Source organism: Limulus polyphemus, unplaced genomic scaffold (genome assembly GCF_000517525.1).
Source record: "Limulus polyphemus unplaced genomic scaffold, Limulus_polyphemus-2.1.2 Scaffold109, whole genome shotgun sequence".
Classification (NCBI taxonomy): Eukaryota; Metazoa; Arthropoda; class Merostomata; order Xiphosura; family Limulidae; genus Limulus; species Limulus polyphemus.
Window position 1 is genome coordinate 260,434 of NW_013665719.1, and position 24,381 is coordinate 284,814.

At 34.9% G+C, this 24,381-nt stretch overlaps 1 protein-coding gene across 1 annotated transcript; it reads right to left on the reverse strand.

The window, feature by feature from the left end:
- Positions 1 to 4,182: 4,182 nt before the first annotated feature.
- Positions 4,183 to 5,419, reverse strand: LOC106471011 (glycine-rich protein-like). The gene is made up of 3 exons (XM_013931598.2): positions 5,292 to 5,419; positions 4,694 to 5,059; positions 4,183 to 4,254 (listed from the first exon to the last, which is right to left on the reverse strand). The coding sequence occupies exons 1-2, from the start codon at positions 5,298 to 5,300 to the stop codon at positions 4,724 to 4,726; spliced, it is 345 nt and encodes a 114-aa protein (XP_013787052.2). The 5' UTR covers positions 5,301 to 5,419; the 3' UTR covers positions 4,183 to 4,254; positions 4,694 to 4,723.
- Positions 5,420 to 24,381: the final 18,962 nt, after the last annotated feature.

The window sequence follows — 24,381 nt, forward strand, 5'->3', positions numbered from 1 at the left end:
TTTTTTTAAGTTGTAAAGCCGTATATATATATATATAGCCATATGAATTTTACAAGTTGTATAGATGTTTGAATATGTGTTCAGTGTAAATGTAAAAAAAAATGTGTCACTATATAATAGGATATGTATACAAATAAACACTTTCAATATTTCTTGTACTTGTTATATTTCCCCCTACATCTTCCTCCTCTCCGCTGGCCATAGTAAGTCCGGTCACGATTTTGCTGCTGCTGTCCAGATTTCCTTCTTAGAGTGACATTCTACACACTCTACAAGGTTGAAAACGTGTTAATTAATAATTATGAATTAATTATATTAATACATCTTTTCCCCTTCCATTTCTGATGGAATTTGGGTCCTGACACTTCTAAGACCCTCTTCCACTGTGACGACCATAAACTCTGGTGGGCCGTTGCTGCTGCATACTTTAATTGAAACTAAATATTTTCTAAATAAAGTATATAGCTACAGAATTTCAGCCCCTCTTTCGCTTAGAATCGCCACCACTTTCTCCATCTCCTGCTTGCATGATTCTTGCCACTTCTTATAGTCAGCTTCAAGGATGGCTACTCTATCTGCAGTATCTATAAAATTCGCAATCATCCAGTGTTGGCTATAATTCGACATTTACCATCAGCCATCACCGTCATTGCTAATCCGATGCTCAAAACTGAGCTTGGTTCTATCTTTTAAACTATTAGTTAAATATTTTTATTGTGAGCGACAGCCTAGACTTTTGTGTAACATAACCGAAATCGATCATCCAGTGGTAAAACAAAAACTGTGATCCTATCAGCAGTGTCGTGTCCGAAAAGGCAGGAACCCTATACATAAAGAAATGATACGCGACATCAATACAGTTGCAACAATAAGTTAATAATCACTATGGTACATGTGTCATGCCTGTCATATAAACATGAAATTATATCCACGATCTGCACACAGCTATATACGTATGCATGTAACAGATTATGAAGCTCCATATAAGTCAAAGACTACATTAAAACGATTGGGTGTCAACGGTTATACAGCCGCTGTTATTTGCTAAATACTCAAATAAACTTAAAGACTACCCTACACAATCTGCAATGATGCGTTTAGTAATATTACCTTGGTTTTAATAAAATACTCACAACCATTTTCGCTGTAGGCGGACGGGAAAATATTAAATAATAATGAAGAAGAACAAATGGGCGATCACTTTTATAAACCACTGCGGTGGTTTATGATACTGATGCTCATAGAGAAAGTATATCATAGCTCGCTATAGTACTGTTTTAAACAATGTTCAAACATATCAATGATCTACAGAAGTTGAGTACGTTATGCCAAAATGATTTTGGATTTTCATCAAGTTGTCACGTGTCCGGTCATGCTCTATCTGACGACCATGCTTCTTCCCAATAACCCTGCAGCATTACGACGAGCTTGTAAAATTTACGAGGGAACAATCGACTATTTTGTTGAAGCCGAATGTGCAGAATCCGAGTTTAAAACAATACCATTGTGTACGGTTTAATGTACCTCTCTGTATGTCAGGAAACCATCAAAGCTGAACATGAACCTATTATCCAGGCACGGCAGCTGTCGTGTTTTGCTGAAACCATTTAACCAAATAACTCCTTTAGAGGACTATCAGAGAGAAACATTGTTTCAAGATGTCGTGATCACAAATTTATTTTTGAGGATGCTTTACGGCAATAAAGTTTATTAACTTTTATAAAGTTGTTTGGAAACTTATATCTTTTGTGTCAGGTTAACAGTCAGTCTAAAGTATGAAAAATGTGACTGTATATGAAAGTTCAGGCGTTTTTGAGTAAAATTGTCAGATACTTTTTTCCAAAGAATTTGAGGATGATAAATCCATTTTTGGTGTCTGCCAAGTTGTAGCTGTCAAATTAACCTTTGAAAAGCAATAAAACAAAACGGTCGCCAGAAAACATGACGAGAGACAATTTGCATATTAATGTTAAGATAAAACTTTTCAAGCACTGTTTTCTCAATGATTCAGTGGTACCAAATCCCAGTTTCATGTTCATTAAATCCTAGGGTAGCGTTTTGACATCCAAACTTTATCCAAATATAATGGCCGCCAAAAAAGAAGAGCTCCACCATTATTCCAAGATCATAATGCCATATAATTTGTTGAGAGCTATCTTATTACATCTTTGATGAAAAAGCTTTAATAAAGATTCGATTATACTGTCTTATCTAGAACTTTTTATTTTTTCAGGCTAAATGAAATGCCGCCAAATAATACTGCAAAATAATATTGTTATTCAAGGACGTTTATTTTTTTATAGACTAATGTTCAAACAAGGTTTTAAAGTAATTTAGTTCTTAGCACATTTTTTTTTTACATGAGTTTTACCTGATTAAAGTTCTCTCATAAAGAAAAATTACTTATGGAAATAAATGTCAAGACTATGTGTTATAACATACATACATACTTAACTTTGGAATAGAGCTTTGACCAGCAACAGAATTACTGTGACAAACATAAATTCCTCAAGTTTTATGAAAAATAAACAAAAAAGTTGGCATCGTCTGACCTAGAAGTAGATAGTGATTTTAACATGAGAGTCAGGCAGCAAGCATTGTGGTATATCCACGGGGTACTTATGTCCTGGTGTTGCCTTTGCTCATTTCCACGTGATTTCATATTCCAAACCTAGTCTCTAAGCTGAGACAAATAAGGAGAGGAAATATATCACAATTCACACCATTGTGGAGCAACTGCTATTTGAACAAGTTGTACTGGAAACCATGCCCGCAATTAATGCTCTACTGGTAGCGACCCCATCTCCTACTTGGTCTGGCATAGCAAGAAATCAGCCTAACGATCTGCTGAAATACCTATGTGAGGGTGGCCTTCATGAACAACCTACCAAAGATGCAGAACTGTTCATCTACAAAGAATACAATGTGCCAAATACCACCATTATGAACAAAGTATGTCCAATCATGTATGTCAAATCCCATACATTGGAGACCCTTCCAAAAAGAAGTGATGCCTTAATGCTTTGCAGCTAACTTTTAAATTTCCATAATGCTGGCTGAGCATACATTTGTTTCATTTTTCTGAATAAAGATGTTCAACATAAATCTAGTCTTTTAGTTTTCATAAGATTTGTGGGATTAATGTATGTCACGGTAATTCTGCTACTGTTCAAGTTCATATCAAAGTTAAGTATATATGTATATAGCATAATTCAAAATCTTTATGGTGGAACTTTATTCAGGTAAAAGATAATGTGCCAAGAATAAAATTAGTTGGGACCATGTTTGAAGATTAATTCATGAAAAAATAAACGTCCTTGAATAACAGTATAGTTTTGCAACATTACTTTGAGGTATTGTAGTTCTTTCAGCTTGAAAACTAAGAAGTTGTGAATGAGACAGTGTAATTACATCTGTATTAAGGTGTAATAAAGTAGCTCTCAACAAATTAAATGTCATTATCATCTTGGATAATGGTGGTGCTTCTACAATTTTGGTGCCCATTATGTTTGGGTGAAGTTTTAAGGTGAAACTTTGCCTTAGGATTTAATGGGCATGAAATTTGGATTCAGCATCCTAACATTATAGAGATAAAAGTGTTTGAAAAGTTTTACCTTAATAATGGCATCTAAAATTGACTCTCGTCCTGTTTTCTGGTGAACATTTTGTTTTTCTGAATTTCAAAGTTTAAGCTTGACAGTTACAGTTTAGCAGACAGAAGAAATTGATTCAACCCCTCTGAATCTCTTAGAAAAAAACTATCTACCAACTTTTACTCAAATGCGCTTGAGGATGTTGAATCTTTTTGAAAATCTGACTAGTCCATAACATTGAATTTCAAATTATATCTACATTTTAGATACAGGTGATCGTCAGTAGTATGCAAAAAATGCAAGAGATTTCTAAAAATGCAACATATATTAATATGAATGACGTTTTAAATCAAAAGAAGGCCTAGTTAGAAAGTTGGAGATGAGTACAATATTAGAACTGTCAGCTAAACTATCATGTTGTGTCGTTATTAAAACGTACTGAACAAAAGCAAAATAAATAATTGTGATAGACAAGATTTTTAAATAAAGCATAATGAACACGCTTTATAATAAAGTATAAGAAAACAAACTTTATTTTGTTAAATTAAATGACATCTGATAATATCGTGGAAACGCATGAGGATTCCTTCGAATATCAAATTTATTCTCTTTTTTTGTAGGCTGTAAGGAAAAACAGAACTGCGAGAGTTGGAGAGGTTACCTGGAAGATAGAAAACTTATTTTTAATTCATTTATTGCTAATTTGTACACAGGTAAACAGAAAACAAGAAAAATGATTTTAAGATACTCTCCAGCACAATTGAGAAGTACAAACAATAAATGTAACTCACACAAGTTTTTATTGGTTGTACATTGTAATACTTTTGTTTGTTTTATTCATAACGTTTCACCTGATGGTACTGATAAACCTAGTGAAACGTTGTGAATAAAATAAACTAAACTTTCATTATGTACAACCGCCAAAAGCTTGTGTGAATATTATAGAGCAGAACACTAATCCTCGATGTTTTTAGTTTATATATAACCTAAGATCTTGAAACAGTTTAATAAGTGTGCTCTATGTTATTTTACAAATTAAACAGATTGTTTTAACCACTGTAAATTATCCAGCCTTCTATGACTCGTCTCAAAGGATTTACCTGAGTTTGTGAATGGGATCTTCGAATATTTTACCACCAACCATAACCCCGGCCATATCCGTAGCCGCCATAGCCTAGTCCACGGCCATATCCGTAGCCGCCATAGCCAAGTCCACGGCCATATCCGTAGCCGCCATAGCCAAGTCCACGGCCATATCCGTAGCCGCCATAGCCAAGTCCACGGCCATATCCGAGTCCATGGCCATATCCTAGTCCATAGCCATATCCGCCATAACCGAGACCACGACCGTATCCGTATCCTCCGTAGCCAAGTCCGCGACCATAGCCAAGACCGTATCCACCATAGCCACCTAAATATCCGCCCATTACGGCGGCTACACCCAAAAGCAAGACGACGAGGGACAGCTGAAATAACACAATTACATTAGAAATACAGATTACGTTGATAAGAATGTAAAAAGTGTTGCATATTCTGAAATATTGAATCTAATTGGAAAACACTTGATAAAAATGAAGTAAACTCTAATGTATATTGAAAATATAACACTAAACTCTAGAAACAACAGAATATTGAGAGGTTGATGTTGTGTTCACAATAACTGAGAAGAATATGTAGACAGAATGAATATGTACTTACAGCTTTCATTATGTGAAGTATCGGAAAAAGAGCAGTAAGAAATCACAGGCTTGTTGAGCTGCTGTGGTACTAAACGTTTGTGCTACCTCTCGACCTTATATACTCTCAAAAGTGGGAGTGGTGAGGGCAGCCAGTTAAAATAATATGTATGTATAGGGGAGGTTGACATAAGGACAGGCAATGAGAGGCCAAGTTGATTATAAACCACAAACTACAATATGTTGGGAAACACCACGAAAGCTTGTTCCATGTGTTACATTGAAAGTAAAGATCCCGGTCAAGACGGGCTTATCATTTCGACCTGAATTACGAGCTTTGTACCAGCACGCACTTGTTGCCGCCAGGGGAATATATCATAGAAACACATAGCGCATGAGAACATTCTGTGGATTAAATTGAGAACAAGCAAGATTAAATTTTAAAATTTAGCGATAGTTAACTCCGCGTTCCTGGACTGATCAAACTGAAAAGTAGAGAACAGAGCATTGCTAATCACACAGAAATGTTTCTCTGTATGTTGTTACACATAAACGAATTGAAAAGTAATGAACAAATTCACTGCTAATAAACCAGAAAGTGTTTTTGTACGTTTAAATAGGAAAGTAGCGAAAAATTGCACTGTCAATAAAAACGTAGTTCTATATGGTTTTGGTGCGATGAAGTTGAAAAGTATGAAACAAATAAATATCTACTAACACATACACAGTTCTCGATATGCTGTTGATGTGATGAAACTTAAAAGTATTGAGCAGTCGCATTAACAATAAAACAAACACATTTCTTTGAATTACTGTTGTGATGAAATTGAAAGTAGCTACACGAGTGTTATCTGCGCTAGCCGTCCCTAATTTAGCAGTGTAAGACTAGAGGGAAGGCAGCTAGTCATCATTACCCACCGCCAACTCTTTGGCTACTCTTTTACCAACGAATAGTGGGATTGACCGTCACATTATAACGCCCCCACGGCTGAAAGGGCGAACATGTTTGGTGGGACGGGGCTTCGAACCCGCGACCCGCAGATTGGGATTTGAGCTCACTAAAAACCTGGCCATGCCGGGCCTAAAAAAAGTAGAAAACAGACGCATCTATTATATATAAAACCCAGTTTCTGTCTTGTTCACACTCATTTTTTGGTAATACTCAACAATATACATCATCGCCTAGCAACAAAACTATCACCTGATATTGTTGGTAGGCCAAAATGGCGTTTATGTTAAATGCGTAGTATACAGTCTATACATGTTGATTGTCCTAGCACCGGCGAGGGGGGGGGGGAGTATTGCAATGGGGTTCGTTCGTGTGGGTCTATCTGTCTGTGTTTCCGCGCGCTTATTTCAAAAACTGATAAACCGATGTACACGAAAATTTTACACAAGATGGGAAGTCAATATAGGATAGTCCTCCCGTAATTTAGTCCGGATCCGGTTTCTGGATCTCTTTGAAGCTTTTTTTATAAGGGGGAGATAGGGCATTTTCGCGGTTTGGGGTTAATAACTGTGTAAAGTGTGGTTGGATTTGTACCAAACTTAATGGGCCCGTTAAGTTTGAGGCTCCTCATCCCACTACAAAAAATGGTCCGGATCGCTGATCATTCTGGATCTGAAAAGGATTTTCTGAGTTTTCGAAGGTGAAATTTGACGTTATCTAATATAAACGCATGCAATCTCGAAAAGGAGCGGTGGGGTGAGAGTATGCAATCTCTCTTACTGCTCTTGTTAAAAAAGTTTGTTTAGCTATTATTGGATGTTGTTGTGGGGAGAATAAATCCACTATACACTTGAAATAAGAACCCAAAGGTAGAGATTTTGAGTGAATTATTTATTTTTGTTTAACTTTATTACAACATTTCAACCACTCGAGTGGCCATCATCGGATAACTGTCGTCTACAGAGGCATCGCTAGGCACTGGCACGCGGGGCCAGTGCCCCGATTCTATTTGACAGTTCCCCAAATCCCCATTTATTGTCTTGAAAAATCAGAATAGAAAACCATGATCGATATCATACTAACAACGTCTCTGGCCGTCTATTGTGTGAAATATTGCTTGGGCATTTTGTTCCAATTTAAAAAATATATAGGGTGACATCTGTGTTTTGATTTAAATTAGGTTTTAGTTCACGAATAATTGATATTTTTTTATTAATGTTGTTCTCATTACATAATATTTTAAGGTTGCTGATGTTAATTGGATGCTTATTCATTGTGTTTTTTTTATAAACGTGTGATGGGGGATTGTTTTGTTCTTTGATCCTAATGTTTATGTTGCGTCCCGTTTCGCTAATGTAAGTGCTGTCGCATCGATCGCGTTGATGCTAGTAGATACTTCCGTCATTGAAGTTGTCAGAATAAACCTTCCTTAGATAACCTTTCATTTGAGTGCTCGGTTTTTCAATAAAAATAACTTTACCGTTTATATTGTATTTTTTGATACATATTTCCAAATGTTTATGATGTTTTTTGGTTACATAGCCATGACAGGGTAAGATAACCATAAGTGTTTCTGAGTTAGTGTGTGCATTTTGATTTCTTCATGGAGTCTATGTTGTTTTCCCTTTCGTTTTTCCTTTATTGAATGTGTTTTTATATTTCGCTAAGGTTCTAGGGATAATATGATTAGGGAAATGATATTTGTTAATAAATGTATCGGATATAGATATGGGCCACAAACCTACGGGTTCGCTAGTTATGTTAGTCTTATTAACTTTTTATCACTGCATTCTAGGCCTGGCATAATGTCTTATGACATGTATAATTGGTTATAATCATGCTCTGCCAGCTGGTCAAAGGTGTTCACTTCATAACGATTATTGTGATAGAAATGGTTTGTTTGCTCATTATGCAATAAAGTGTTTTTTTTTTTACTATTATGTGATGTTATAGAGTGTTCTTTACTATTATGGGGGGTGTTATAGAGTGTTCTTTACTATTATGGGGGTGTTATAGAGTGTTTTTAAACTATTATGGGGTGTTATAGAGGGTTTTTAACTATTATGAAATGTTATGGAGTGGTTTTCTTAACTATTATAAGGTGTTATAGATGTTATGGCTTATATATTATGTTTTTAGCCAGAAAAATGTGACCTGATATTGTTAGTCTATGCACTGAAAGTAAAACATTTAGTAATCAATGTTTGCTCTGAAACGTTTAGTGACCACAGACTAACCTGAAACATTTAGTGGGGAATGTCCACTCTGAAAAGTTTAGTAACTTATAATAATTAAATTTCATTTACTTAGTTTAGTTCACACCATAGTGATTATTGTTTGTGCAACTGATGATAAATAATACCTAAACTACTACTACGTCGTATCCCAGCCGGCCTGATGAGTTCTGGTATTAACGAAACGCCTCGCCGACACTAATTATGGCGGATAATGTGGTTGGCATACATATTCTTGTTTGCTTTCAATCATAGGTTATTGAAATTGTTAAAAGAAAATCTTTGTTTTCAAAACATGTTCAATACACGAAGTCATAAATAAGACTAATGTTAATAGAAAAAGCACAACAGAGCTTTCGGTACTTGTTTTAACCATTGTACAAATAAACTAACTAATAGTTGAAGTACCCGTCCCCTGGACGGAAGTTATGTAAATTCGTGATTAATAAAAGGTTATCTTAGGACATGAAAAGCTGCTTCCCTTATACGTAATTGTAAAAAAATGCAAAAACGCCCATAAAAACTGCACATCACAAAATGTGAAACAGCAAGTGTGCATGTACTTCCGCACGGATCCAACAAAAATGCATGTCAAATTTGGTGAAGATCCATCAATAGAGGTGAAGTAGTGGTTTAAGAAAACGCAAAACTGAAAATTTGTATGTATTTCCCCACGGACTCAATGAACCTCCATATCAATTTTGGTGAAGATCCATTTATAGGGGGCAAAGTAGTGGTAAAAAACGCAAAAACACTAATAAAAAACCGCAAAACGCAAAATGCAAAACTGAAAATTTGTATGTTCCCTCACATGGACCTAATGAACCTCCATGCCAATTTCAGAACTTATGCGAAGTAGTTATATGAGCATACAACAAATGGTACTATTATATATATATATATCTACAAAGGTTGAGTAGTTATATCAAAACTATTTTGGAGCCCACCGTGTATTTAACTCCATGTCGCTACTTTGAGTAATATTCTATCTGACGAATGTGACCTTGACATTAACCCAGTAATATTTGATTCTTAAGTTAAAGGGCCCGGCATGGCCAGGTGGATAAGGCGCTCGACTCACAATCTGAGGGTCGCGGGTTCGAATCCGCATTCCACCAAACATGCTCGCCCTTTCAGCCATGGGGGCGTTATAATGTGACGGTCAATCCCACTATTCGTTGGTAAAAGAGTAGCCCAAGAGTTGGCGGTGGGTGGTGATGACTAGCTGCCTTCCCTCTAGTCTTACACTGCTAAATTAGGGACGGCTAGCGCAGATAGCCCTCGTGTAGCTTTGCGCGAAATTCCAAAACAAACAAACAAACCTTAAGTTAAGGACCTTATGAGTCTATTATTTAGGGTTGGTTTTTCATTCCTGATAAAGATACTTTTAGTTATTTTCCTATCAACGGAATCAAACTATTTCTGTTATAAAAGGAATATTGGTAATGTGTTATTCGTTGTGGTAAGAGGCGTAGTGTGTGAACCAAAAGGTTCATATTCACCTTTTGTCTTTGCATCTCTAATTGTTCCATGGTTCTTTCCCATGTTACACTGATATAATTTTGTTCAGACAGTGTACATAATAGCCAATATACAAAGTTTTTTTATTTGAGATGTGCATTTATCGTCCCGTCCCGAAGAGCAGGATAAAAATTGTTTTTCCAAAAATGTGATTTAAGCGTACGTCTGACTTTTCTGCAAGGCTCATATTAAAACCACTGCTCTTTTTTAATTTTTAGAAATGATTATACGACTTAGGTTGTCATTGACGAACGGTGTTCATAAAGTGAAAATTGGTATTTTTGGGACGACTTTTCCTTTCCACGTTTATTTCTAGCTTTGTTAATGATGCAGGCTGAGTAACCATTTCGTTCAAGTTGTTTAATTTCATGTATACTTCTTTGTTCGGTAATGTTATCAGAGGAAATAGAATGAACTTCCAAAAATTCCGAGGAAAAAATTGATTGCTTTGTTGAAGCCGAATGTACAGGGTCTCTGCATTGTGTACGGTTTGATGTTCATCTCATGTGTCAGAAAATCATTAGAGCTGAACATGAGGCGATTATCCAGGAACGGCAGCTGTCGTGTTTTGCTGAAGTGTTCATGTTAAACTTGATATTTGGGTAAAATTCGTTCATGAAAACAAAACATTCACTCAGAGTTTCCTGACCGTGAGTCAATTTGAAAAATATGTCATATATATATATATAACTCTTATAGAATACAGTGTGAGAGGACTTTCAGAGATAGAAGCATTGTTTGAAGAGATTGCATGAAAATGATAGCAAAAGAGATGGAAGAAGACTGCTTATAGCAGCTTCCATTCGTTGAAGGTTAAAATAATATCTAAAACGGATCCTTATAGCAGCTTCCATTCGTTGAAGGTTAAAATAATCTATAAATCGGATGCATATAGCAGCTTCCATTCATTGATAGTTGAAATAATCTGTAAACGAATGCTTATAGCAGCTTCCATTCACTGAAGGTTTTGTTTGTTTGTTTGTAATTAAGCCCAAAGCTGCACAATGGGCTGTCTGTGCTGTGCACAACACTGGTATGGAAACCCGGATTTTAGCGTTGTAATTCCGCAGACATACCGCTGTGCCACTGGGGGGCTCATTGAAGATTAAATTAATCTCTAAACCGATGCTTATAGCAGCTTCGATTCGTTGAAGGTTAAAATAATCTCTAAAACGGAGAAAACTGTTGTATTAGATCTTCTAAGTATCAATACTATGTTCATGTGTTTTCTATTTTTCCATTGGAACATCTAAGCTTCAATCCTTTGTAGTATTTGTTTAAAGTTATGGTACATCACACGTGCATGATATAGATTCCATTGATATTTTACCTGGAAACCTTTTATAGACAACTTAAGAACTATGAAATGTTTTTCAGAAAAACAGGAATAAAAGGCAGTAACTAGTTCTAAGTTATTTCTAAGATACAATACATTTTTCGAAAGGGATGTCACAGTTTAATACAACTAGATGTATTATATTTGCGAATCTTTGTTCAGGTTGTTCTTGAAGTTTCATCTTCCTTGGTCTTGTTAGAATGAAACCACATTTCGTTAACTTGATTCTTGAGTTATTTTTTGGGGTTTATCACTGTTGATTTTGTGTACACAATAGCATCTGCTTTGTCCTTATATTCCTTATTGTCTACCTCTACAAACCCTTTATCAGATGGTTTAACAGTGATTGTGATATCAGATTTAGTTTCTTCCTGGGAAACCATTCCTCTTTGGGCTTCTAAAGTAGAGTCAGCTATTAGAAAGCGTTCTAGTTTTTGTCTCTTTTAAAAAATACTTGAAGTTTTTTTGGTGACCCTTTTTACTCAATCTTTCATCGTGGTTCCTTTAATATATTATATGATTTTGTTTATTAAGTCATGATTTAAACACGAGGATTATATTTTCTATAGGTTTAACAAGCTATCTCTTCATAATTTCATCAACTGATTGTGGTAATTTTACTTTGTCTATGAAAGGGAACATTATTTGTTTACATTAAATAATCTTGATTATTTGTGTGGATAATAAAATTCTCTGTACTCATATACTTATAGCAATAGCATTGTTAATTTAAAATTATTAGCATCACAGTAAACACTGTTTGTAAGTAACTGAGTTTCCGTTGTACTTAAAACCCATCCCATCCCATTCTGAAAAGACGTTTCGCGTCTCTTTCAACTTCAATGATAACGTTAAGTGATAGAAAACGAGTTGAGCCAAACCTAGGCCATTCTATAATAAATGATAAAGTCTCCGGTGAAGGCTTTGGAGTTAAGGTTTTATTTATTTTTTGCACAGTTAAGACAAAGGTTTACAGGACTAAAATTAATACTTCCTTCTTGAACTATCTACATGAGTATTAGCATTTTCTACATTGTTATGTTGTCTAACATTAACATTAGTGCTAATGAAAATATTATTATTATTTTAAATAATAATATTATTATTATCCTTTTTACCCAAGCCTCATGTGATGCCGTAACGAATATACTCCATACTCATTTCAACCTCAGTGATAACATTAGATGACGGAAAACTAGTTACGCCAAACCTAGACCCTTTTAAAGTGTTAAAGTCTCTGCTGGAGACTTGGAAGTCATGATTTTCATGCATGTTTGATTCTCTAGACTGCCAATAAGATAAAAAGAAAAATACCACAGGACAAGATTTTAAAGGACTAAATACTTCTTTCTTGGTTTTCGTTTTAATGCAGTGTTTTAACATTAATATCTATACTATGCTTATATCAACATTCCTCTTGTCATTTACAGAAGTGCCATCTGGAGCAGTGATTTTTAAACTTTTTCGTTGACAAAAAATCCCTCGTACCACCTTCTGGTCCTACCCCACCTGTTCTGTTCTTTCGTATATCCTCGACCGTGACGTTGGCGTCAGTGGCTTGCATTTTGGACCAGTTCGTGAACCTCTAGTGGGCAGCAGACCACACTTTGAGAAACACTGAGCTAGCATCTAGACCAGCGTTTCCCAAGCTATGTTCCGTCTGAGATTGATAAGTGCTCTTTGAGCAAATCATGATTTTAAATTTTAATAAAATATTTAACACTATTTGTACGATCATAACTTATTATGAAATATTTTCCTATGTATTACAATTAGATAATATCGATTTCTCATTGAAGAAGAATTATAGAAGATGACATATCTATTCTACATAATATCATAGTGGAAAGGTTTGTACCTAAAGTACATTATAAGCATAAAAGTGTAAAAATTCATTATTATGTAATTTGATTGAATAAATAAATATCAAAGTATCCCCACTAATCCAAATTATATTTTGATTATAATTACAGCAGCCGATACAGAACCCCAGCCAAGTACATTCAAAATGGTTGGCACCACCAACGATCGTATCTCCACTAGATGACCACTCATCAGTGGTAACATGTCGAACAGTAACCCCCCCCCCCTACCAAAGAAGAAGTTGATAAGACAGGTGAACACTCCTCGTGTTTAGAACTCGAGATGGAAGCAGGAACTATAGGAGAAGCGCGTCCGTGGCAAGTGTGAATTTCAACGAAATAATTATAAAGGCATCTGGATTTTGGAATGGTCCGAGAGAGACATTTTTCAGTAATGTTTTAAAACACTCGAAGAAGTTTCGCAAACACAAGCTGCAAAATAGGTGGAGTGACAAAATGAAAGTCATATGTATGTCTATCTTTTTTTCTTTGTAAAACAAAATTATGTATATCTTCGAATGTTGTTTCTTTTGCCAAGTATTGCTCTACTTAAAAGATCGTTCAAATCCTCGTCCTAGATTTTCTCCAGATGTTTAGAATATTTTGAAGTCAAAATTTTACAATTATCTGATTTCGACAAATACTTTTGACGAAATGTTGCTTATGGCACATTTAGACTACGATACAGTGAAAGACGAGAACACAGGCTTTGTACCTCACGGTTTTCAGGGCACTTCTAAGGACTCGGAAAACCACGAACACTTTTCATGGTTCGCGGTGTATTTAGTAATTGGTAACATCCGATTGAAGTTTTCTTTTTGAAAGATAACACGAAAATCGCTACTTTATAAGTACTGCTTAAAGAATGTCTCATCCGTCTACATGAAGCCGGACTGAATGTAAAGGCTATCATTACTAACATATGTAGTACGAATAAAAGTCAGTTTCAGTAAAGATTGGGTATGTCATAATTCCAAGAAATATGTTGTCATTTATGATCCGCCGCATTTACGGAAATGTCTGCGAAATAACGTCAACAAGTAAGATTTTCTCGTTGACGGTAGTAACATTTCGTCGAAACATATGTCAAAATTGTACTACATTGATTCAGATAAGGATGTTGTCGAGCATAGTTCACGACTAGGGACGAAGTTGACAGCTTTTAAAATGAATGTCAAAATGATAGTTCAGGTATTTAATAATATTGTTTCGTCGCCATATTAGGTAACGTTTGAAATGGTCATTTGTCCAGTGATTCGATCCATATGGCTGTCTTCGTTGGCAATATTAATATATTCTTTGCCTTCCAACAGTTGATCATCCCAAAATAGCAAGATTTTCGCAAGGGCTATCAAATTCGACTCATGCAATTTAAGCTTTCCCTGTCAAATGCATGATATTGTTTTCCCCTCAATCCGGCAAGATACCATCTATTTTAGGAGCCGAGATTTTGAGCAGTTGTTTATTTCATTTGTAGAACGAGTTAAAATCCCTGAGATTCCTGTGAAAGTTGAGTTTTTACTGACTCATGGGCTGAAACAAGACCATTCGTGCTAAAAGTCATTTCTTGGATAATCCCAGCCCTAAACATTTCTTGTAAAGCTTCAAGCACGTTGTAATGAATTCAATGTTGCACCAACGTCAAAGACAAACTGTCAACCTGACTTGGCGAGACAATTGTTATCGTATTGAAACTATCGGAAATCAGTGAGTGATCCTGTTAATTTAAAGAAGTGATAGCACAGAAACAGTGCAAAGCAAGTTGGATGATCTCGCATCAGCACCTGCCGATCTTCCGAAGCAAAAACGTTTTGTATTATGTCGCTGGTTACACGATGAAAAGGTTTTTAGACAAGCATGATTGTGATCATTGTGAACAAGCGCTTATACGATGATTTGCAGTTCTTCATCTTTTTCGATGCACATGACGATGGATTTGGTGATCTGGCAGTTCCAAGCATCGTTATTTATCATTTTCTCTTCAAGTGTGAAGAATAATTTGTTCATCGATACTCAGTTATGTTTCACAGGAGCAAAGTCAGGGAACGGATTTATAACAAGGTTTTAGGAATTGAAAATGTCCTCAACTGGTTTAAAGGCCCTAAAATATGTGTGAGTAAGTTACGCGAATTGTTACTACGATACTTAAAAATGCGAGTTTTCTTCGCAATTAGATTCTTCAATCAGTCTCTCTGTGAAGGCAATACGCAGCAGGTAGTTTCTGAAGGTTTCTTTCTTTGAGTTTGTCAAAGCAGTCGAACGAATCTTTCTCTCTCTCTCTCATTGCTTTTTGGTGTTGTATGTATATGAACATTAATGAAATACGATTATCATGACAATGAAGCATTTCTTTGATATATCCGTACTTAATGCAGGCAGCTTTCAATACCAACTACATATCAACAACATAATTTCATGTAATATACTCCACTATCTTATTCAATGCAGACTCACGTTCTGCCCTTCGATACTCGGGGCTGTTCACAGCAACTGGTGAACACCTTTCTCGCTAGCTTCGCTGCTCCATTGTGTTACAGATACAGTATTGGCGCCAAGCCTCTATTATTCTACTCTATGGTATAAGCACACGTTTTGCCGTGTGAATGATCTGTCATGAAAACACATTATTGATTAGCGCATGAAAAAGTTCAAGGGCTAAAATGAAAACAAGCTGAACTAAGGTTTCAAATTAAGCCACAGTTATCTCTATGTTGTTGAAGTATGAAATTGAAAAGCATCGAACAGAGCATTTTAACTAAACAGACACGGTCTATCTGTTTCTGGTGTGTTGAAGTTGAAAAGTATTGAACAGGTGCATTGCTATGATAAAACAGTCTCAGACTTCTCTGTGTTGTTGGTATGATGAAATTAAAAAGTGATGAACAAACGTAATGCTAATAGAACAGTCACATTTTTCAGTTTGTTGTTGGTGTGATGAACTTAAAAATAACTGCTAGTAAAACAAGAACAGTTCTGCATGTTGTTGGTATGGTGAAATTGATAACATTGTAAACAGATGCATTGATAATAAAACAGACACAGTCATTTGTACGTTGTTAGTGTGATATGAAATTGAAAAGTAAAGATAAGGCGAATTATTTATCAAAAAGATTCACTTATCTGTATTTGTTGGTGTGTTGAGTTTGAAAAGTAATGAGCAGACGTATTCCTTATAAAACAGACACAGTTCTCAAAATGTTGTAGGTATGACGAAATTGAAAATTGATGGATTGACGCATTGTAATAAAATACACTTCTCCATTTGGTGGTTGTTTGATGAACTTGGGAAATACTGTTCTAATAATAAACATAGTTCTCTTTATAGTCCTGGTGTGACGAAATGGAGAAGTAGTGAAGAGATTGAATATATTGTCTTCGATGATGTTGAAGGTAACTGCTTATAAAACAAAAATAGTTCTTGTTTTTCTGTTTTATAAGCAAGAAGTCTGTTCATTACTTTTCATTTTCAGCACGCAATAAAATAGAAATAACTCTAACTTTAAACTTTGTTTTAACTGAGTTTTTAACAAATATCTACACAGGTACCGTATTTCTAATTTTTAATTTGTTATTGATGTGATAGACTTGAAAAGTACTGCTTATAAAACAAACAAGTCCTATGTAGTTTTTGGTGTGATGAAACTCAGAAGTAATGAACAGATGGGTTGCTAATAAAACTGACACAGTTCAGTTGATAGTGTGATTAAATTAAAAACTAGTTAATAGACGCATTTCTTATAAGACAGAGAAATATTTCTGTATTTCTGGTCTGATAAAATAGTAAATAGTCGTATCGCTTATAAAACAAACACGGTTCTAATACGTTGTTGATGTTATGAAATTAGAAATAGTTAATAATAAAAAACATAGTTCTCTCTGTTGTTGGTGTGATGAAACTGGAAATAGTTGCTTGTAACAAACATAGTTCTTTCTGTTGTCAGTGTGATGAAACTGTAAATAGTTGCTTGTAAAAAATAGTTCTCTCTGTTGTTGGTGTGATGAAACTGTAAATAGTTGCTAATACAAGCAACTATTTCCAGTTTCATCACACCAACAACAGAAAGAACTATGTTTTTAAAAAAAAATAGTTCTCTTTGTTGTTGGTGTGATGAAACTGGAAATAGTTGCTTGTAAAAAACATAGTTCTCTCTGTTGTCAGTGTGATGAAACTGTAAATAGTTGCTTGTAAGAAATAGTTCTGTCTGTTGTTGGTGTGATGAAACTGGAAATAGTTGCTAATAAAAACATAGTTCTCTCTGTTGTTGGTGTGATGACATTGGAATAACTGCTACTAAACAGACTCAGTTCTTTACACTTTTGGTGTGATGAAATTGATAAAGTAGTGAGCAGGCGTATTGCTAATCAAACTGACACAGTTCTGTATATTGTTGATGTTATTCAATTTAATGAAATATATTTAATATATTTAGTAAAAATATTTTATAAGACACACATAGTACTTAATCTGCACTTAATCTTAGTACTTAATCTTTGTATGCTGTTGGTGAAAATTAATGTAAATATGCATTGATAATAAAACTGACAAAGTTTTCAATACGTTGTTGGTGTGATAAAGTTGAAAAGTAGTGAAAAGGCTCATATCTAAATAAAAATAACGCAGTTCATTGTACCTTACTGGTGTGTTGAAAATTGAAAAGTATAAGCAGACATAATATTAATAAAGTAAACACGGTCCTCTGTTTGTTGTTTTGTGGTGAAATTAAAAAGTATTTCTAGTAAAATATACACAGTTCTATTATGTTCATGTGTGATGGAACTGAAAAGTAGTGAACTGTTGATAAAACTGACCTTGTTTTATGTATTGGTGGTATGATGAAATTTATAAAGTTCGGTTTGAATATCACGCAAAGCTACACGAGGGCTATCTACGCTAACCGTCCCTAATTTAGCAGTGTAAGACTAGAGGGAAGGCAGCTAGTCATCACCACCCACCGCCAACTCTTGGGCTACTCTTTTACCAACGAATAGTGAGATTGACAGTAACATTATAACGCCCCCACGGCTGAAAGGGTGAACATGTTTGGTGGGACAGGGATTCGAACCCGCGACTCTCAGATTGCGAGCCGAGCGCTCTAACCACCAGGCCATGCTGGGCCAAACTTATTAAAAACAGTAAATAAAACTTAGCGTTGGTAGAGGCAAGTACAATACAAAACTAGAGAAGAAAAATATTAAGATCACATATTGTACGGAGTCAAGTAAAGAGACAATAAACAAGAAAATTAAAAATGACAAACAACACTAGAGATTTGGATTACAAGAATTGTATGCAAAGTGTAAGGAAGACAACAACGAGCGGAAATACATTGACAAAATGCAGAATGATAAAGGTAGTCAGGGAAAACACGACTTGTGATCTCCGTCGAGCTATGATAAGTTAAACAATAAGAGAAAACTTGAACCCTAATTTTTAAAAAGAGTAGAGTTAAATCCCTAAAGCCAAGGCGAAGACGGGTGTATACACAACAATACATCTGTGTGGGGCAATAACAGTTTGTTCTGGGGAGGGGGAGAAGGAGTACAGGCTGAACATTAAGGAAAACATCCAGTGGTATGATAGGTACAGGATCATATCAAAATGGAATGCATATGTAGAAAGAGACTACGGCAGAAATTTTGCATAATAAGAGGAGTGGGATGTCAAGGAGAAAATTTTGTCTAACCTCCTGAGCGAACTGGTACACATATTTCTAGGAATTCCAATATGTCTTGGAACTCAGCAAGCCTTACAGTAACTTTCAATTTCGTCCCATCAACATAACAGATAACGACATCAGTGGCAAAAAAAAACAAACAAAAAAACGTGTCTCTTCACTATATTTTAATTTCATCGCACCAGCAATACACAAAACGGAGTCGATTTTATTAGTAGTATTTACATTCACTACTCTTCAATTTCATCGAACCACGAACATAAAAAGAAAATATGTATGTTTGATTAGCAATGTGCTGTTTACTATTTAATCAATTTCATCACATAAGTGAGACAAGCAAAAAGTCTTCTTTTCTAGTTTATCACATCAGCATCAGACAGAGAATGTATTTTATTATCAATTATACTATTCATTTTTTATTAATTACATCACACCAATAACGTACTGAGGATTATGTTGTTGTTTTTTCACTTGCAACAGCTCCCAGTGGCTCAGCGCTAAAATACCTGTTTGTGACACTCAAGGTGGGCAAAGCACAGATAGCCCAATACGTAGCTTTGTGCTTAACGACAAATAAACAAAATTAAACACTTTTCAAGTTCATCACTCCAACAAGACTCAAAGAACTGTGACTGTTTTACACAAAAAACATAAAGAGATGTGTGCCAGTTTTATTAACGATACCTTTGTTCTCTATTTTTCAATTTCGTCACACCAACAATACAGGCCCCCCAGTGGCACAGCGGTATGTCTGCGGACTTACAACGCTAGAAACCAGGTTTCGATAGCCGTGGTGGGCAAAGTACAGATAGCCCTTGTGTAGCTTTGTGCATGATTAAAACAAAAAACAATACAGATAACTATGCCCGCATTATTATAAATGCGTCTTTTAACTACTCTTTAATTTCGTCACACAAATCCACATAGAGAAAAATGTGACTGTTTCGTTTTCAATGCGTATGACCACTACTTAACAAATTTCGTCACACCAACAACAGAGAGAACCGTGTGTCTTATTAGCAACTATTTCCAATTTCATAACATCAACAACATTCTAGAGCCGTGTGACAAGTGCAAAACAAGGTGACAACTTTCCGAAGTTAAAACTGGGAAGGAGAACAAGGACATCAAGGCTTGCAAATAGTTTAACGAGTTGGGCAGGATTAAACTTGAAGAGTAAGAGAAACCCTTAGAAGTAATCCACTCCAGTGCAGTATGAATACCAGGATGACCAGGAAGGCGGAAGGGTTTGGCAATCCCTAGAGTAGGAAAGTAATATATAGGAACAAGCAGTCCATCAGTAAATGGAGTCATAGAAACCATCAGCATAAATAGTTAAGGTGTACTGATGAGTTGATAAGAACTGGAATTAAAAAGAAGCAAAACTAGTCCCACAGCAGTTGAAGGAGAGAGAAATAAACAAGTACACATATCAAGTAACCAAGGGAGTTGAAAGTGACTTACAGGTGCAACACTTCTAGTACCATTTAAATAAATTGAGTCGAGGAGGTTGACAAATATGTCAGGTATTGGAATCGGCTCACGACCCCATCGATAGAAGGTAAAAAAAAACTGAATGCCTTAGGCAACATATGATCTAAAACGTTTACAGACTGATTAATTACCACAACCAGTTTTCAGTAGCTTTTTTAAGGTGCTCTAAACGACATGTGCTTTATTCCACATAATCTTGTTCACATCAAGATATACCGTATATATAACAAGATATATAACTGTATACCGTTACAGTTAAGAGTGTTGAAGTTTACTAATTCTGTCCTTAATTTTTTGAATTCTCAATACTTATATTAAAGCTGTACGCACTGAAATTTGTGGATAATTTGATTTCAATATATTCTCAGTGGGATTTCATTTGACATAACAGTCTTTGCCCATAACTAGAAGACTGACATAAATGACATTTTGGACATATCAAACCCACTTTAAACTCTATTTAAATAACATTTTAAAATATCATCAAGTAAAACGATGAATAGCAATTTTTAACAATACCTTTTTCATTTTGTAGATACTCACAGATACTCGTACTATGATAAGCTCTGTACAATAGGATATTTATCACGCTATGTTTATATTTAAGGGGATATAAAACTCTCAATATGGATATACAATCCTTTATACATTGGCTTACGATAAGTTCCTATTTCAAAATGATCTCCAGAGATATTGATATCTAGCTCTAAAATAATATAAAACACAGATTTGAGTTGTTTTCTTTTTTTAGCTGTAAATTTAATACAAGGTTATTGTTTATTCAAATATTCTAAGAAATAATTCGCTTGTTCGTTTTCTTTAAAGATAATGAAGGTAAAATCAACGTTCTTACGATATCTGATGTACTTAGAAACTCTTCGGATGGTAAGTGCTAATTTTGAGCCCATCGAAATGCCGTCTATTTGATCATAAATAGTGTTATTAAACTTAAAAGGAGATTTTTTGTACCAAAATTTAAGTTAAAAAACTGATTTGGGTTTAACTTGTACAATCGTGTAAAACTAAATCTGCTACTAATTGTATTGTCTCCTGTAAAGGAATGTTAGTGGACGATTATATGGGATCAACAACACGTCATTTAGTATACCGTACAAAATAGCATCAGAAGCTTAGTTCTGGTCATTATTCAAATTTATACAAACATTTAGGTGAAAAATATGTGATGTTTCTGCAGACAAAAACACCTTTACCATTGTAAGTAGTTCCAACAGCGAATATGATGTAAGAATCAATGAAACTTAAACCTAAATTGAACTCCAACTCATCAGCAAAAGAAATGACTTTAAAAATGTAAGTCAACTTTATTTCTGGAAGTTCTTTGTGTGTTGTTGTTGTTTTGGTAAAACTGGAAAGCAACACACAGACTAATTGCTAATAAAATAGACACGAATGCCTTTGGTATTATAAAATCGAGAAGAAATAAACTAAAATATTACTAATAAAAGACACAGTTCATATAGAAAAATGTCCACAATGAAAGTTCGCATTTTTCAAAGTAAGTTAACGATAACTGTCCCCATTGTGATTAGTTTCGATTCAAAACATCTTCTGAAAACAAAGCTTGGTGATTCTGAAACTCTGAAATAAATTTCGTTGAGACTTACACCTTCAAGACGAGGTTTTATCTTCTCACTCTAAGATCAATTTCATTGTGATTACACCTTCCACGGCGGTTTTACCTTGTGAATCTGAGATAAATTTCGTTGTACTTTGTACCGTCTAAAGCAGGTTTTATCTTCATATATTGAAATAAATTTTGTTGTGACTTGCACCTTCCAGTGCAAGTTTTATCTTCTGATTCTTAGATAAACTTCGTTGTAGCTTGCCCCTTCTAAAGCAGGTTTTGACTTTTGAAGTACTCAAACAACTAAAACTTGAAATGGAACTCTCTCCTTCTTTTTTTTTGTTACAGTGACGCTGTGCTTTTATTTGTTGTGCTTCTCATGCTATTATACAGTAAGCTTTATTTTTAAATAAACATTCTTTTCCTATTTATTTAAGTATACATCTATGATATAACGTAGGAGTTGAACCACGACAAATTGTGTTAGCTTTATGATCTATATAAAAACATGACCGGTTATGAAATTAGCCATTCAAGTTAAAACACATTTTTCTTACAGCCTGAATTTATAGAAAAAAAATTACTTGCTGTTAATTATTATTTCGAAATTAGTAATTAAGTAGATATGCAGTTTGACTAATTTTTTGAGTTGCAAATTGCATATCAAGCACCGCCCTTGGTGAAAGCCCAACAGATCTGGTGAATGTCTATAAGTGAAAATGGACTCTCAGCCCATAATAGGCTTTTTTAAGCTCTTGTAATGCACTTTAAATGTCTTACCTTAAAGGCGTTGCAGGATATTTAAAGAGACTGCATTCTTCCGTCTTTTATCTCTTCAAAACTTGGAAAACGCTCACAAAATTTACTTAAAATGAGCAAAATCTCTGCAAGTATTTTCAGTAGCTTTCATTCTCCAAGAAAATTATTACTAAACATGGTAAATTGATAGGAAGTGAGGAGGTGTAGATTTCGGGTCGAGAAACTTGGCAGAAATGGAAAAGTAATTGCGTCACTGCTTGTTCAAAGCAGCCCATTTCACAGTAGAGATGTGGTTAAGATTTCTACTGTCTAAAGTTGGTACATTTAATGCATTAAATATAATAATAAATATTAAATTTTGTTTCTACCTAAAACTATATGATACATGAAGAAGTAAGATATATCATAAAAACATTTTAATTGTGAAATACTTCTTTTATCCAGGCTTAAGCGCTCATTCTAACCCCATATAAATGATGTGAATCCGAAAAGTGCGAGAAACTTAATTAAACAGCAGCAATAACTTTATTCTCCGCATTGTAACTGGATATTGTATTACTGTATACTCTGGTAATTATGGGAAACAGGCCAAAATGCTGAAAATGTTATTATCAAGCTTTGACTTGTAGAATTTTGTTGTGGCGTGAGTTTTTTCAAACTCAACTATTTACGATAGCTACTGTAGTAACGATATGGGGTTATTCTATAAAATATTACTATTTTTCAATATATAGAAAATATTAACATGAATTTGGTTTGCTTTTGGACAGCTAAATTAGCATGCCAAGTTTGGTCTGGACAGATCAACTTGTTTAGCAGGAGATGTGTCCACAGACGACAGAAAGTTTTCATCGATATTTGATACTTACCGTACCGGTATAGCTTAATATGTATAGCGCATATGTGAAGAACGCCCTATTTTTATACTCAGCTCTGCCTCGCTTCGCTCGATAAAACTGGATTGTGGAGACGTTATAAAGCTGTTATAGATTTGTTTTTTATCCAGAATAACGTAATAGTTAGTTCACACTGAAAATTGGTTGAAGTCACTGTGTTGATTAAGTAATTAACATTAACTTCTGGTAACCATAAAGTATCTTATAAATTAACTAGAAAAGTATTCGGCAATGCAAGGCTTAGAAGTTAATGTTATAAATGAGGACGTGGGCCCTCCCTCTTACTACTTTGTGTCGTACCACACCAACCACTCGTCCGACACAAAGTTACTCAATCTACGCAGAGCATTAAACGTCACTTTCATTTGGCGTCAGCCTTTCTAATAGTGCCACATCCTCACTCAGTTGAGCTCTCTTTCATAGCACCAAGGCAATAAAAGTGAAATTGCTGTCAAATTTTAACCGTTTGTCTAAATGCTTATCAATTAGAATTTTATCTATGGGAGTTCCACATGAACTTGGTTTCCAAATTTCATCGCAATCGTTTTAGCCAGTTTCTCACAACTTATAACAACAGATAAACAATTCTACTTTATTATATGTAACAAAGTGACTCGAAGTAGATAATGTCATAAATCAATATACAAGAAAATTGAAACCTATATTAATTAAAATGCATCGACTTATCAGCAAGGAACCTTGCTATTAATAATATTTTGAGCCTTATATCCAATAAATATCTCACAAGATTCGACCAAATGAGGTGCTTTTAGTTAGTCCAAAATCCATATAGTATTCTGA